This window comes from Misgurnus anguillicaudatus, chromosome 21 (genome assembly GCF_027580225.2).
Source record: "Misgurnus anguillicaudatus chromosome 21, ASM2758022v2, whole genome shotgun sequence".
Taxonomy (NCBI): domain Eukaryota; kingdom Metazoa; phylum Chordata; class Actinopteri; order Cypriniformes; family Cobitidae; genus Misgurnus; species Misgurnus anguillicaudatus.
The window spans coordinates 35,182,881-35,200,442 of NC_073357.2; the positions used below are offsets into that span (position 1 = coordinate 35,182,881).

General features: G+C 40.4%; 1 protein-coding gene across 1 annotated transcript in view; it reads left to right on the forward strand.

Annotated features, from left to right (window-relative positions):
- rfx7a (regulatory factor X7a) overlaps positions 1-17,562 on the forward strand; it is a 117,591-nt gene that overhangs the window by 91,618 nt on the left and 8,411 nt on the right. The window contains exons 3-5 of the mRNA XM_055204960.2: positions 15,341-15,426; positions 15,534-15,656; positions 16,683-16,799. Of these exons, the coding sequence (XP_055060935.2) occupies positions 15,341-15,426; positions 15,534-15,656; positions 16,683-16,799 (326 nt within the window). The remainder of the gene's footprint in view (positions 1-15,340; positions 15,427-15,533; positions 15,657-16,682; positions 16,800-17,562) is intronic.

Here is a 17,562-nt window from a genome sequence, read left to right on the forward strand (position 1 = left end):
ATAAAAAGCAACGACCTTGACTTTTCATTAAAGGGCGTGTCCGTGGCGGCCTCGCAAAGTATCGGTAAATGAATCGCATTTTTGACAGGCTAAACAAGCCCAAAAAGTCATAAAACGTTGCACACATGTCAGAAGTGGCGAAAATTTACATGTGGCATAGGCGCCAGAAGTGGGCGTGTAGAAATGGCTCGATAGCGCCACCTGCAAACTTTCAAGCGAACAGCCCCCCCGCTACGAAAAATGTACAGATACGAAATTTGGTAGGATCATCTAGCACCCCAAGACCTACAAAAAAGTCTCTTGGAGCGAAGCTCTAAACCCCACAGGAAGTCGGCCATTTTGAATTTTTGCCTTGATTTTTGTGCAAATTTGGTCATTTCCAGGCTTCATACTTCAACAAACTCCTCCTACAGATTTAATCCGATCATCGTCATATTTGGTCGGTCTTATCTAAAGGCCTTTGCGATGCTAAATTGCGGAGATCTTGACTTTTCGTCAGAGGGTGTGTCCGTGGCGGCCTGACAAATTTCGGCATTTTCCCCATGAAACAGGAAGTGGCTCTAACTCAGGTATACAATGTCCAATCTGCCCCACGCTTCACATGTTTGATTAGGGTCTTGGCCTGAACACATTTCAAGGCCAATATTCAGCTTTAGTCATAGCGCCACCTAGAGGTAGCAGGAAATACCATGTTTTACGCTGTGATTTACTGCTCTTAGATATTTAATCAAATCATCATCATTTTTGGTAATACTGATCTTAAGGACTTTAATATGATATATTCAGAAGATCTTGACTTTTCGTTGAAGGGCGTGTCCGTGGCGGCCTGGCAAAGTGTGATGTTTCGCCATGAAACAGAAAGCTGTTGTAATTCAGACATACATTGTTCGATCTGCTCGAGACTTCACACGTTTGTTAAGGGTCCCGGCCTGAACACGTCAATATAATAATAATCATGTACAGTCATAGCGCCACCTGCTGCACATTTTCCTTTGAATATCTACCTATATTTACCCACTTTAATTCATATCCCCCTGGTTCACTGCTTTACTAATGCCATAGGGTAGCAGTGCACATGCGTGCGAGGGCCCTTCCATCGCTGCTTGCAGCTTTAATTAGGGCCCGAGCACACCGGGGTGCGAGGACCCTATTGTTTTTGCTCGGTTTATTATTATTATTATTATTATTAGGGCCCGAGCACCGAGGAGCAGGCCAGAATGGCCTGCACCGAAAGGTGCGAAGCCCTATTGTTTTTGCTCGGATTATTAGGGCCCGAGCACCGAGGAGCAGGCCAGAATGGCCTGCACCGAAAGGTGCGAAGCCCTATTGATTTTGCTCGGATTATTATTTTTATTATTTTTTTTTTTTTTTTTTTTATTATTTTTTTCAACACTTTTGGGAATTTTGAGTGCCTTAACATACTCGAAAACTCTTGAAATTTGGCACAGACGTCAGAGTCGTCCGTCATCGCAGAAAACCAAAGGCTGGAACACGGGCGTGGCAGGGGGGCTCTGTAGCGCCCCCTGTAATGAAAAAAAAAACATTGGTGCACAGATCGGACAAACATGTACGCACATGTACGAAAGCTGGTACGCATATAGATCTTATTGACCCGAACAACTTTCGTACTCTAACATATTAGCTCCGCCCAACAGGAAGTCGGCCATTTTGGATTGTTTAAAAAATGCATGCGGTGAACTTTTAAATACTCCTCCTAGTGGATTAATGGGATTGACACCAAACGTGGTGATCATGAAGCTGAGACATTGTACTTGCTAAATTGCGAAGGGATTTTTGATATCTCGAACGGTTTTGTCATGGCGAGGCGACAAATTCATGGTGAAATCAGAGAAACAGGAAGTGTCTAATATCTAAGGCAAAAAATGTCTTATTGTGATGACACACGGGGTGTTTGTTCGTCTGAAGATTCTGATCGCATCAATGTGCCTATTGTGACTCCCAGGTATAGCGCCACCACCAGGCGCCAGGAAGTGTGACAGTCACAAAGGTGGATTTTTTTGACAGGCGCATGCGATGTTCTTTTAAATACTCCTCCTAGAATGTTTATGCGATTGACACCAAAAGTGGTCAACATGATGCGAAGACATTGCAGATGATAAATTGCGAAGGGATTTTTGATATCTCGAACGTTGTTCCCATGGCAACGTGTCAAACTTTACTTTCATTTTAAAGGCATATTTAAGCCCTTCAGTTGCATCCAGTGAACTTTTCAATACTCCTTCAAGAATATTCATGCAATTGACACCAAACATGATGACCATGATGCCGAGACATTGTAGATGATAAATTGCGAAGGGAATTTTGATATCTCAAACGGTGTTCCCATGGCAACGTGTCAAACTTTGCTTTCATTTTCCGGCATATTTAAGGCTTACAGTTACATGCAGTGAACTTTTCAATACTCCTTCTAGGACATTCATGCGATTGACACCAAACGTGGTCAACATGATGCCGAGACATTGGAGATGATAAAATGCGAAGGGATTTTTGACATTTCGAACGCTGTCGCCATGGCAACGGATCAAAGTTTACTATTATTTCAGGAATATTTAAGCCTCTTGGCATGCTTAGATTAACTTCAAATTTGGCACACACATCAGAGTTGTCAACTGTTAAGTGTTGACAAACAGGTCAGACATAGGCGTGTCTCTTAAGTCGCTCACTAGCGCCCCCGTTTGTCCAAAATGTGGGGTTTCTTTTACCTACAGTCCCCAAATGGGTCAGTAACAACATAAATAGTCCACCGATATTTACCCATTTGATGCACTTGCCCACCGTGCATCGTTTTCTCTGAGGCACCGTGTAGCGGTAAAAATACGTGCGAGGGCCCGCCATCGCTGCTTGCAGCTATATTTATTATTATTTTTTTTATTTTTATTTTTTTTAACACTTTTGAACATTTTGGGGGCCTTAACATACTCGAAAACTCTTGAAATTTGGCACAGACGTCAGAGTCGTCCGTCATCGCCGAAAGCCAAAGGCTGGAACACGGGCGTGGCACGGGGGCTCTGTAGCGCCCCCTGTAAAGCAAAAACAAACAGTAGTGCACAGATCGGGCAAAAATGTACGCACATGTACGAAAGTTGGTACACATATAGATCTCATCGACCCGAACAACTTTCGCACTCTAACCTTTTAGCTCCGCCCAACAGGAAGTCGGCCATTTTGGATTGTTTAAAAAATGCATGCGGTGAACTTTTGAATACTCCTCCGAGGGGATACATGGGATTGACTCCAAACGTGGTGATCATGATGTCAAGACATTGGACTTGCTAAATTGCGAAGGGATTTTTGATATCTCGAACGGTTCTGTCATGGCGAAGTGGCAAAGTCATGGCGAAATCAGAGAAACAGGAAGTGTCTAATATCTAAGGCAAAAAATGTCTTATTGTGATGACATGCGGGGTGTTTGTTCGTCTGAAGATTCCGATCGCATCGATATGCCTATTGTGACTCCCGGTTATAGCGCCACCACCAGGCGCCAGGAAGTGTGTCAGTCACAAAGGTGGATTTTTTTGACAGTTCCATCCGATGTTCTTTTAAATACTCCTTCTAGGATGTTCATGCGATTGACACCAAAAGTGGTCAACATGATGCCGAGACATTGTAGATGATAAATTGCGAAGGAATTTTTGACATCTCGAACGCTGTTCCCATGGCAACGCGTCAAACTTTACTTTTATTTCAGGCATATTTAAGGCTCTTGGCCTGCTTAGATTAACTTTAAATTTGGCACACACATCAGAGTTATCAGCTGTTAAGTGTTGACAAAAAGGTCAGATAAAGGCGTGTCTATTTTGTGGCTCACTAGCGCCCCCGATTGTCTAAAATGTGGGGTTTCTTTTACCTACAGTACCTAAATAGGTCAGTAGCAACATGAAATACTCCACAGATATTTACCCACTTGATGCACTTGCCCACCGTGCATCGTTTTCCTCGAAGGCACCGTGTAGCGGTAAATAAACGTGCGAGGGCCCGCCATCGCTGCTTGCAGCTATATTTATTTTTATTATTATTATTTTTTTTTTTTTTTTTATTATTTTTTTCAACACTTTTGGGAATTTTGAGTGCCTTAAAATACTCGAAAACTCTTGAAATTTGGCACAGATGTCAGAGTCGTCCGTCATCGCAGAAAACCAAAGGCTGGAACACGGGCGTGGCAGGGGGGCTCTGTAGCGCCCCCTGTAATGGAAAAAAAAACATTGGTGCATAGATCGGACAAACATGCACGCACATGTACGAAAGTTGGTACGCATATAGATCTCATCGACCTGAACAACTTTCGTACTCTAACATATTAGCTCCGCCCAACAGGAAGTCGGCCATTTTGGATTGTTTAAAAAATGCATGCGGTGAACTTTTAAATACTCCTCCTAGTGGATTAATGGGATTGACACCAAACGTGGTGATCAGGATGTCAAGACATTGTACTTGCTAAATTGCGAAGGGATTTTTGATATCTCGAACGGTTCTGCCATGGTGAGGCGACAAATTCATGGCGAAATCAGAGAAACAGGAAGTGTCTAATATCTAAGGCAAAAAATTTCTTATTGTGATGACACGCGGGGTGTTTGTTCGTCTGAAGATTCCGAACGCATCGATGTGCCTATTGTGACTCCCGGGTATAGCGCCACCACCAGGCGCCAGGAAGTGTTGCAGTCAAAAAGGTTGATTTTTTTTTACTGTTCCATCCAATGTTCTTTTAAATACTCCTTCTAGGATATTCATGCGATTGACACCAAAAGTGGTCAACATGATACTGAGACATTGTAGATGATAAATTGCGAAGGAATTTTTGACATCTCGAACGCTGTTCCCATGGCAACGCGTCAAACTTCACATTTATTTCAGGCATATTTAAGGCTCTTGGCGTGTTTAGATTAACTTTAAATTTGGCACACACATCAGAGTTGTCGGCTGTTAAGTGTTGACAAAAAGGTCAGAGAAAGGCGTGTCTATTTAGTGGCTCACTAGCGCCCCCGTTTGTCTAAAATATGGGGTTTCTTTTACCTACAGTACCCAAATTGGTCAGTAGCAACATGAAATAGTCCACTGATATTTACCCACTTGATGCACATGCCCACCGTGCATCGTTTTCTCGGAGGCACCGTGTAGCGGTAAAATAACGTGCGAGGGCCCGCCATCGCTGCTTGCAGCTATATTTCTTTTTATTTTTATTTATTTATTTTTTTTTTTTTTCAACACTTTTGGACATTTTGGGGGCCTTAACATACTCGAAAACTCTTGAAATTTGGCACAGACATCAGAGTCGTCCGTGATCGCCGAAAGCCAAAGGCTGGAACACGGGCGTGGCACGGGGGCTCTGTAGCGCCCCCTGTAATGCAAAAACAAACAGGAGTGCACAGATCGGGCAAACATGTACGCATATTTACGAAAGTTGGTACGCATATAGATCTCATCGACCCGAACAACTTTCGCCCTCTAACATTTTAGCTCCGCCCAACAGGAAGTCCGCCATTTTGGATGGTTTAAAAAATGCATGCGGTGAACTTTTGAATACTCCTCCTAGGGGATTCATGCAAATGACACCAAATGTGGTGATCATGATGTCAAGACATTGGACTTGCTAAATTGCGAAGGGATTTTTGATGTCTCGAACGGTGTTGCCATGGCGAAGCGGCAAAGTCATGGTGAAATCAGAGAAACAGGAAGTGTCTAATATCTAAGGCAAAAAATGTCTTATAGTGATGACACGCGGGGTGTTTGTTCGTCTGAAGATTCCGATCGCATCGATGTGCCTATTGTAAGTCTCGGGTATAGCGCCACCACCAGGCGCCAGGAAGTGTTGCAGTCACAAAGGTTGATTTTTTTGACAGTTCCATGTGATGTTCTTTTAAATACTCGTCCTAGAATGTTTATGCGATTGACACCAAAAGTGGTCAACATGATGCCAAGACATAGTAGATGATAAATTGCGAAGGGATTTTTGATATCTCAAACGTTGTTCCCCCGACAACGCGTCAAACTTTACTTTCATTTTAAAGGCATATTTAAGCCCATGCAGTGAACTTTTCAATACTCCTAGGATATTCATGCGATTGACACGAAACGTGGTCAACATGATGCCGAGACATTGGAGATGATAAAAAAGTGAAGGGATTTTTGATATCTCAAACGCTGTTCCCATGGCAACGCGTCAAACTTTTTACTTTCATTTTAAAGGCTTATTTAAGCCTGACAGTCGCATGCAATGTTCTTTTTAATACTCCTTCTAGGGAAATAATGCAATTCACACCAGAAGTTGTCAACATGATGCTGAGACATTGTAGACGCTAAATTGCGAAGGAATTTTTGACATCTCTAACGCTGTTCCCATGGCAACGTGTCAAACTTTACTTTTATGTCAGGCATATTTAAGGCTCTTGGTGTGCTTAGATTAACTTTAAATTTGGCACACACATCAGATTTGTCGGCTGTTAAGTGTTGACAAAAACGTCAGATAAAGGCGTGTCTATTTAGTGGCTCACTAGCGCCCCCGTTTGTCTAAAATGTGGGGTTTCTTTTACCTACAGTACCTAAATGGTTCAGTAGCAGCATGATATTTACCCACTTGATGCACTTGCCCACCGTGCATCGTTTTCTCGGAGACACCGTGTAGCGGTAAACAAACGTGCGAGGGCCCGCCATTGCTGCTTGCAGCTATATTTATTATTATTATTATTATTTATTCTTCTTCTTCTCCAAAGTGAATCGCATTTTTGAGGGGCGAAACATGCTCGAAAACTCATGAAATTTTGCACACATGTCAGAAGTGGCGAAAATTTACATGTGGTATAGGCGCCAGAAGTGGGCGTGTAGAAATGGCTCGATAGCGCCACCTGCAAAATTTCAAGAGAACAGCCCCCCCGCTACGAAAAACGTACAGATACGAAATTTGGTAGGATCATCTATCACCCCAAGACCTAAAAAAAAGTCTCTTGGGGCGAAGCTCTAAACCCAACAGGAAGTCCGCCATTTTTAATTTTTGCCTTGATTTTGTGCAAATTTGGTCATTTCCAGGCTTCATACTTTAACGAACTCCTCCTACAGATTTAATCCGATCATTGTCATATTTGGACAATCTCATCTAAAGTCCTTTGCGATGTTAAATTGCGGAGATCTTGACTTTTCGTTGGAGGGTGTGTCCGTGGCGGCCTGACAAATTTCTGCATTTTCGCCATGAAACAGGAAGTGGCTCTAACTCAGGCATACAATGTCCAATCTGCCCCACGCTTCATACGTTTGATAAGGGTATTGGCCTGAACACATTTCAATGCCAATATACAGCTTCAGTCATAGCGCCACCTAGAGGTAGCAGGAAATGCCATGTTTTACGCTGTGATTTACTGCTCTTAGAGATTTAATCAAATCATCATCATATCTGGTCAGACTGATCTTAAGTCCTTTGCGATAATAAATTGCAAAGATCTTGACTTTTCATTGAAGGGCGTGTCCGTGGCAGCCTGGCAAAGTGTGATGTTTCACCATGAAACAGGAAGCTGTTGTAATTCAGACATACATACTCCGATCTGCCCCCAACTTCACACGTTTCATAAGGGTCCCGGCCTGAACACATCAACATGGCATAATTCAGTATCAGTCATAGCGCCACCTAGAGGAAGCAGGAAATACCACCTTTTATGCTGTGACTTACTGCTCTTAGAGATTTAACCATATCAACATCATATTTCATCAGTCTAATCTCAAGACCTTGTGTGATGATAAATAGCAACGACCTTGACTTTTCGTTAAAGGGCGTGTCCGTTGCGGCCTCGCAAAGTATCGCTAAATGAATCCCATTTTTGACAGCCTAAACGAGCTCAAAAAGTCATGAAACGTTCCACACGTGTCAAAAGTGGCGAATATTTTCATGTGATATAGGCTTCAGAACTTGGGGTGTTAAAATGGCTCTATAGCGCCACCTACAAAAATTAAATAGAGCAGCCCCCCGCTACGTTAATCGCACAAATACGAAATGCAGTAGGATCATGTATCACCCCAAGACCTACAAAAAAGTCTCTTGGAGCAAAGCTCTAAACCCCACAGGAAGTCAGCCATTTTGAATTTTCTCTGAAATTTGAGTGCAACTTTTGCCATTTCTGGCCTTCGTATTTTAACAAACTCCTCCTATAAATTTAATCAGATAATCATCATATTTGGTGAGTGTCATCTAAAGGGCTTTGCAATGCTAAATTGCGGAGATCTTGACATTTCAATGGAGCGTGTGTATGTGGCGGCTTGCCAAATTTCTGTGTTTCTCAATGAAACAGGAAGTTGTTCTAACTCAGGTTTAAAATGTCCAACCTGACCCACGCTTCACAAGTTTGAAAATTGTCCTGTCCTGAACACATCAACATGGCAATATTCAGTAAAAGTTATAGCGCCACCTGCTGGAAGCAGGAAATGACATGTTTTACACTGTGATTTACGGCTCATTGAAATGTATTCAGATCATCATCATATTTGGTCAGTCTGAACTTAGGAACTTCACAATGAAAAATTGTGAAGATCTTGACATTTCGTTAAAGGGGCGTGTCCGTTGTGGCCTGTCAATGTTTGATTTTTCGCCATGAGAAAGCTGTTGTAACTCAGACATGCAATGTCCGACCTGTCACAGACATCATACGTTTGACAAGGGTCCTGGCCTCAACACATCAATGTTACAACAATCAATTACAGTCATAGCGCCACCTGCTGCATAAAGGAGTAGTGGCACTTCAAAGTTCCTTTGAATATCCACCTATATTTATCCACGGAAATTTCAATCCCCCTGGTTTATTGCTTTACTAAGGCCATAGAGTGGCGGTGCACATGCGTGCGAGGGCCCTTCCATCACTGCTTGCAGTTTTAATGTTTATGTTGATATTGTTTACTATCCCACTTTACATGGCCTTTACACCAAAAGGTTAATTTGGGCATCACTTGTGTGATGTTCATGAACTTCTGAAGATCTCCATTTCCATTGGTCACACAGAAAATGAAAACAAAGGCTTGTTTTTTTGCTAGTTTAACCGGCTGCTCTGATCACTGGGGGATTAGGTATTCTTCGGATTATTTTTACCTTGGATTGACTTCCTGTTTGGGGTTATGCTGTACAATCCTATTGAAGTCTGTTTAATTCCTTGTTCACCGCTCTGCTGGTCCCAGGTTTTTGAACTTTGCATGTATCTTATGGTGGAAGCAAGGTGTAGGTGTTGCCATCAAATCTCTATTAAATCTATCTTTATAATGACTACATCGAAACCCAAGGCAGCTGACTTGTTGCCCTGCTGCATCATGAGGCAATGGCAGCATGAAGGCAGCTCCGGGAAGTGGATTCGGACCGCCTTTATAGGAAGAGTAATGGAATTCCGTTCAAAATATAAACCAAAGTGTGATTTTGTGAATAACTAATCCCATATTGGAAAACTACAATACTAATTTCTTCTCGCTAGAAATGCAATCAAAAGGTGTTAAAAGTGAAAATATAGATTTTTGAGATTTTTGATGCAGCCATTGAAATGTGAAATGTTAAGTGTATGCCCGTCAGTGTGCGAGAATGTAAGTAAAGATGGAGAGCAGTGCCTGAGGAAACTTGTGTCTGCTCCTCTCTACTCGGGCAGAATTTAAATCAGGTCTGCCCCACCCAAACATCTTTGACATTCTCTTTGAAGAGCTATTCATTGCTCTCTTATAACACTAGCACTCGACAGCTTACTTCAGCTTTATCACTATATGAGAGTCAGAAATACCTGAAGATCAGATCTTCATTTCATGTGTCTGTCTGTCTGTCTTTGAGTGTGTTTTGGAAAAGGGACAAAATTTGGATTTGTTTACTACTCTGTTGGTGGATAATATTTTTAGTGGATAATTTTAGCTGGTTGGGTTATGTAACACCAGTGCTTTCAAACATCTGTGATGCCCATCTTTCTGTCCGCAAGTCGTCCAGTTATCAGGGGTATCTTGTCACCCCCAGTTTCATCCAGTAATTAACCTATTTTCTTGTTCAGTAATAAAAGTTATTTACATTACTTAATTTTCAACAATAAGTGGACAACTTTTTATTCGCTTGGCTGTTCATATACCAGACTACTGCATTTTGGGGGCCTAGAAATTCAAACTTTTGAAAATGGGTTTCAAAATGGATGTTTTTTGAAAACATTTTATTGTCTCTATAGCCCTATTCGGACGGGATTAGTTTTACAAGGGGACCTCTGAGAAAATCGTGCTTCTCAGAGGTCCTCTGTGTTTTTAATCCCGTCCGAATCGGCCATGTCTGTGTTTTTCTCTGACGACCTCCGTAAGAATTCCAGAGCAATTTACCTACTGTTTTTCGCTGAACTCAGAGGTCCTCTGAGAAATTTAATCCCGTTCGGATGCAAATGTCTGTGTTTGCCCGCAATATCTTTTGAAAACGTGGTTCATTTTGTGTTTTGGCCTACGTGATCTGCGGTAAGGTCTTACTAATGCGCGTATATTGTATTTCCTGAGTCCCATTCATTCAGATATGAATGTTTTTTCGCATTCGGCAAAATAAAATAATTAAATCAATACGAGCTGAATATCAAACTCTGTTAAGACTGGCCACTGTAATATCATTAACGTTATAAGAAACTCCGTTCAAAGTTGTTCAACTCCGGAATGGTAATGTTAATTAATAAAGATATTAAATTTTATTAATCATTATTTCTTTATTTCTTTGTGTTTATTATAAGCAGAGACAGTTATATAAAACACGTAGGCTAACATTAATTTAGTAAGATTTTTATATTTTATTATGATTTGTTAAAATTAAAAGAATAAATTACATGTTCTGTAATAATTTTACATTTTAAAGCAAAATATTAAACATTACAAACACGCGTATACAGAGCACGTTATCTTCTGCAAACTCCAAATGCATGAAACAGACACTCCCATCTCTGGAATAGCCTGAGAATTTGAATCCCGTCCGAATCGGTACATAAAATTAGGGATGTCCCGATCAGGTTTTTTTGCCCTCGAGTCCGAGTCCGAGTCATTTGATTTTGAGTATCTGCCGATACCGAGTCCCGATCCGATACTTTTATAATACTTAAAAAAAGAATAAATAAGAGCAAAAAAAACAGAACCAGGATGTTCCTTATGTCATGCCGCACACATTGCTGTTTCTGTGCGGAGTCAAAAGAGTCTAACTATGTGCCAGCGCATACCTACAGATGTGTTAAAAAATAATGAGAATATATATAGTATATGTACAGGGGTTAAATTGGGATTTGTTTTGTGGGGGATGCTCTGTTGGGAGGGAGGGTTCGAGGGGTAAAATGTTTAATCCTGATGACAGCAAAGCCACTGGTGTGTTTCAATTACATTTTGGACCTCTGATAGGATTTTATAAGTTTCAGTTTTAAAGCTGTGCCACATGTTGAGCCAAACTTTAAAACCTGAACTTTAAATTATGCAAATCTATGAGTCTGACACCCTATATGCATTTGTTGCACATGTCATTATGCACAATTGATCAAACTTTGAAGGAAGTTATAAGAATCAACCTCCTTGACTAATTCTAGGCATAAGATAGGCTACCCAAAAAGACTCAATTAACAAGAAAAACAACATACTGATTCAGCAATATATCTTATAAATTAGCCATAGAGATTCCCTAAGCTGGTCAGCAGTATCTGTATAATCAAAATACATTATTTTATTAAACTATACAATCAGTTGTATCCAGTTATCTAGTTAACATATTGTAATGAAATGAGTGACATGGCTAGACATACTTTAATACTTTGTTTCTAGACTTCTATTAAGTTTTCTCGACGTGGCCACCATTCTTACCTCTCTCTCTATCTCTCATCTCTACAGTATCCTGCGCGAATGCGCGTTCTTGAGGTTCTGAGTGAGACGCGGAGCTGCGTCTGAGCATGTGACAAAAACAATCAACGCGTCGTTTAAATGAGCGGTAAAAACCCGGTCTTGTCGTGGGTTCCTTGCACGCACGAGTGTGAAGCCTATGAATGAATTTAAAAGCACGTCAATAGGCTTGTTCGACTTCATGCGGCGCCGCAACAATCGACAGCCGGGTGGCGTCAAACTACCGCGAGAGTGATCCGCGAAATCATACGGAGGAGTTTGCTTTTAAATCGCTCTCGCGGAGCTTGGACGTCATCCGGCTGCCGGTTGTTGCGGCGCTGCGTGAAGTCGAGCAAGCCTATTCTCTTCTCATCAGTTCACACGCACCAGCGCAGCGCGTACACTGGCGCGGAGCAGAGCGAGACCTAATGGATTTTAAACCCTGCATATGTATCCGAGTCCTGATCGGGAGGTAACGTCCGATTCCGATCGAGTCTGAAACCACGTGATCGGGGCCGATTTCCGATCACGTGATCGGATCGGGACATCCCTACATAAAATCACAGACGTCCTGGGGGACACGTTGAAACTCAAACGTCGTTTGGAAAACTAATCCCGTCCGAATAGTGCTTATGTCAAGTACAAAAACATGTATTACGTGTTCAGCCATTGTGTCACGTCCCCAACTACTGACCTGGGCTGGGTCCAAAATAGCCCGTTTGCAGCTTGAGTTCATTAATATATACATGAATATCAGATGACGTCAACCGCGTACATCACTCACTTCTCAAATTCGTCTGCCGCCATCTTGAGTACCTGATTCGACAAGATCGAGACGTCAGTCTATGTGTTTCTGTACTTGTTTTACAACAAATATTCAATCATCAATTGTACATTTTGCATTATCTGAAAGCTAAAACACTCAAGATTCATGTTCTGAGCTTGTTTTGCCATCAATACACTGGAGTGAAAAGGATTAAATGAAATGCGGACAGACCACATATTAATATAAATGTCGGTACTTACATATCTGGGCCTTATGGTTCTGATCATTTCTGACATTTTTGGAGAGGTGCACGTTGGGCTACGTAGAGTTACGCATAGACTATGCATAAAGTGCATATAAAATGCCTACATATTGCTGTTAAAATTGCAGGTTTTTGTGATTTAAAAAATGAAACCAAGATGAATCATGTTAGAACCTGTTTCTCATCTATTGTAAAATTGCAACACACACACACACATATATATATATATATAAAAAAAAAAAATAAATATAAATATATAATTATATAAATATATAATTTTTTTATATAAATATATATATTTAAGCAATATCGCTTAATATAGAGCTATATCACACGACTCCGAGAGCGATATTGCTTTTATACAACAGTTCGACGGCACACGTTTGAAAAACGAAAACTAGAAAATAACAACAGAGTTATTTTAAAAGCTTCTTTGTTTGAGAACTACTTCTTCCGCCACGGATTTGAGGGCGGCCAGAATGACAGGTAACACTTTCGGCTGCTTTGAACCTCATAACAACTCAATGGACGGAAAAGCCGTTTCTTTATATTACCGTTTCTTGGTCACAAAGTGTAGTTTTAAGATTAGTTCAGTCGAGAATGTATCTGTATTATATTTAAATCTGCAGTCGATTAGTAAAGATAGCGCCTGTTTGAACGTTTGCTTAGTGAGATTCGGTACGAATGAGAACCAAAGCATGAGCGGACATCAGTGTTCACTCGCCCCGCTGACCACCGCCCTATCTGGGCTACATCTCTGACAGGGATTCCCTGGCTCTCATGTTGGCCTTGTTTGTTTATGATCGTCAAAATGAGATCAAATCAGCAGTATTTGGTGTCATGATCAAACTATTACTTGTTTTTTTATTCATATTTAGTGTCTTTTGTGTTGTTATTGTTTTGGCGCGAGGTAAAAGTTAATAAAACTATACTTGTATAACTATACTATTGCTTTCTCATTTATTCTTAACGCGATACGAGCACTCGATTATTATTATTAAACTTTGTTCTTGTCAGTACTATATAAAACGTTTTTTTAAAAGTGTCAGGGAGATGTTTTTGCATGCTGCTTATAAATATATCAGTGGCGATATCTCATAACATGTTTTAATAGTCATGTCACGATAAAGTAAATGATCAATGTCCACATTTAAAAGCTGCGGTGCTTACCTGCAGTTCCACAGTGTTTTCACGTTCTAATAAGAGATATAGCTCCAGAAGAAAAACCGAGTGTTTACATTCCTCTTTCCAAGTGTCCACACGATGTGACAAGACATTAATCCCATTAAGTTTAACGTAACATCCAAAAGCGCTGATTGGTACCATTGAATGAATGGGTCTAAGCTAAATGCTATCGAAGCGTCGCAGCCACTCCAGCACTTACGTGCACGCACACAGATGATAGAGGGATGTATCAACAATTCTTAGTTAAGGTAATAACATATTTTAATATTGAAAATGAGTAGACTATTCCTTTAAGTTAAATATAAATTAGTCAATTAAATTAAATACATCAATTAAAATGACAAATTAACCCTTAATAATGTATGACTGGTCCTGAATTTTTCTGACATCAGTTTGGTAACATCCAACTGAAAAAGCCATGGGCCGCAGAGAGCTTTTTCAGCAGGTACGGGATCTCGCTGTTTAGAAATATTAATCAACAGAGGGTTAGAAAACATTTCCAAGACATTGTTATATACCATGAAAAACTGTAAAGACAGTAAACATTAGGCCTACAGCAACATTAAAAGAATTGCAACAATATCTGGCAAGTACCGGTTGCTCCCTACATGTGACAGTAATCTTCTGAATTCTTTATGTTTGGGCTGTGAGCCTTTTTAAACAAAAAAACATCTAAGCCCATCTAACGTTTGTAACAAATATTTCTATCTCCCAAAGCCTTTTGAATCAATGTATTATAGTCCGATAAGACCAAAGCTGAACTTTGGCCATAATACCAAAAGATTTGTTTGGTGCAAAAAAAAAACACACCACATCACCAAAAGAACACCTTGCCCACAGTAAAGCATAAAGGGTGGTAGCATCATGCTTTGTACCTGCTTTTCTTCAGCTGGAACTGGTGCTTTAATTAGGGTAAATGAAATAGGTTTAAGAATGGCCCAGCCAGAATCCAGATCTAAATCTCATCGAACATATATGGGGTGATCTGAAGAGGGCTGTGCACAGGAGACACCCAACCAATTTGACAGAGTTAGAATGCTTTTGCAAGGAAAATGGCAAAATATTGCAAAGTCAGGATGTGAAACTGATCGAAACTTCCTACAAGCAGGCGTGTAAATGTATCCAAACCTCTACACAGATAATCTTTCTTTCATGTTCATGAGCAGGGACATAGAGTATCTGTTTGTCCAAACAGTGAAATCACTATTTGAGGTGGAGGTAGAATATAAGCTCATATGAAGTAATTTTTTAAAGAGGTGAATATTTAACACTGTTTTCTTTGTGTGTTTCAGCAAGATGTGGAGAAGCTTACAGACATTGAGAAACTCTACCTCTATCTCAGGCTGCCTTCTGGAGCCAGTAGTGGCAGTGAGAAAATGTTAGTATAATGTGTATTTTACTGTTTTCTCTTATACTTACATATGTTTCTATTATTTTAATTTGTGGTATATAAATGTACTTCGCTGTTGTGTAATTCTCCTCCAGTGAGCAGAGCTCTGTATCATCCAGTCGTGCCCAGCAGATGCATGCATTTAGCTGGATTCGTAACCATCTTGAGGAACATCCTGAAACCTCGCTGCCTAAACAGGAAGTCTACGATGAGTACAAGTAAGTCAGGAATCCTGTGTCATCATGGACTTTGCTTTAAACCCAACAAGCTTACAGAGATCCCATCCTCAAGAGAGTAAACATGATGTTGCATGAAATCATTATTCTGAATTAAGCAGTAGGCTTTACGCCCAGCTGCACTACTTCCTGAACTTCAGCCTGGTCCTTGTTTCCTGTCTGCCATTATGGGACAAACTGATTAATCCAGGTGTGCCTGACCTCAGTAGTCACAACATCAATAATCAGACACACCTGGATTAATCAGTTTGTCCAATAATGGCAGACAGGAAACAAGGAGCTGGCTGAAGTTCAGGAAGTAGTGCAGCTGGGCATAAAGCCTATTCTGGCTTAAAGGGACACTCCACTTTTTTGAAAATATGCTTATTTTCCAGCTCCCCTAGGGGTGGTTTCCTCGACAGGGATTAGACTAGTCCTAGACTAAAATGCAAGAGCTGTTCAAACTGATAACATCTTGCACTGACATTTTTTAAAATACATCAGTGTCCTCTGTTTTGCCTCAAAATGCACACAAGTAATGTTTTTACTAAGGAGTGTTTGTTAAAACTACGTATATTTCCTAATTAAACTGAGGCCTAGTCCTGGCTTAAGCTAATCCCTGTCCAGGAAACCACCCGGTTAAACATTTGAGTTTTACCATTTTGGAATCCATTCAGCTGATCTCTGGGTCTGGTGCTACCACTTTTAGCATAGCTTAGCATAATCCATTGAATCTGATTAGACCATTAGCATTGTGCTCAAAAATGACCAAAGAGTTTCAATATTTTTTCTATTTAAAACTTGACTCTTCTGTAGTTACATCGTGTATTAAGACTGAAGGAAAATTAAAAGTTGTGATTTTCTAGGCCGATATTATTATTATAGCAAACTTTAGTGCCAAAATTGACATAATGTGCCTTTAAGCAAATTATGTCCACGTACTACTTGATTTATTGTGATGTTTCTATTTTGTGATTATTGTTCTTGAAAAGGTCATTGATTTCTTGACTATGTGTGTGTGTTTCTCAGGAGTTACTGTGATAGTTTGGGGTATCACGCTCTCAGTGCTGCCGACTTTGGAAAGATCATGAAGAATGTTTTTCCCAACATGAAGGCGCGTCGACTTGGCATGCGAGGCAAATCCAAATATCCTTTGGTGGAACATTTTGTAACAGTTTCAGCCCCTATCTCAGCACCCCAAAACGGACACACATGCGCACCCTTCTGTCCCTGAACTCTTCGTCCTAAAACATCTGTTGCTGTATTTCATGTCACTGCTAAATTTAGATCAGAAATTGAATAAAACTTCAGAGACCTTTGAGCACAGAGTTTTGCTATATAGAAAACCTATTTAGCATGAGCTGCCAAATGCTTGGTCTTCAAAAGACATTCCTCAACGTTCACATTCATTTCTGTGCCATATTATCTTACAATGACAAGCCGTTTCAACTTAGGTTTATCCTACCTAGGTAAACATGGCTATATGATAACCCTTGCTAAAGAGACAATAAATACTTTCTAATTCTAGAAAATAAAATAAAAAGTATAAATATAAATCAGTTTACCAATCACCAAAGTTTATCTTACTGCTTAGTTGGTAGAGTGTGTAAAAGTGGGGAAGCAAACTTATTTATAGCTTTGAGTCATTGCCAGAAATGCTGTAATGGTGCTTGTGGTTATTTTGTATTAGGTAACAGCAGGGTTATTTGTGCATGTGAAATATATATTTAATTTTTGAGTTGTGCCACCAAAATAAACCATGGTTGTTGTTGATGGTTGTCGATGCAAGAGATTTAAGGAGATTCTCCTTAAAGGTTTCTAATGCCCATGAAAACAACAACAACCTTCATGTCAGTAGAGGAGTACTTGTATATTCTCTAATGCAAGAAAAATAACTAGGGATTTTTGG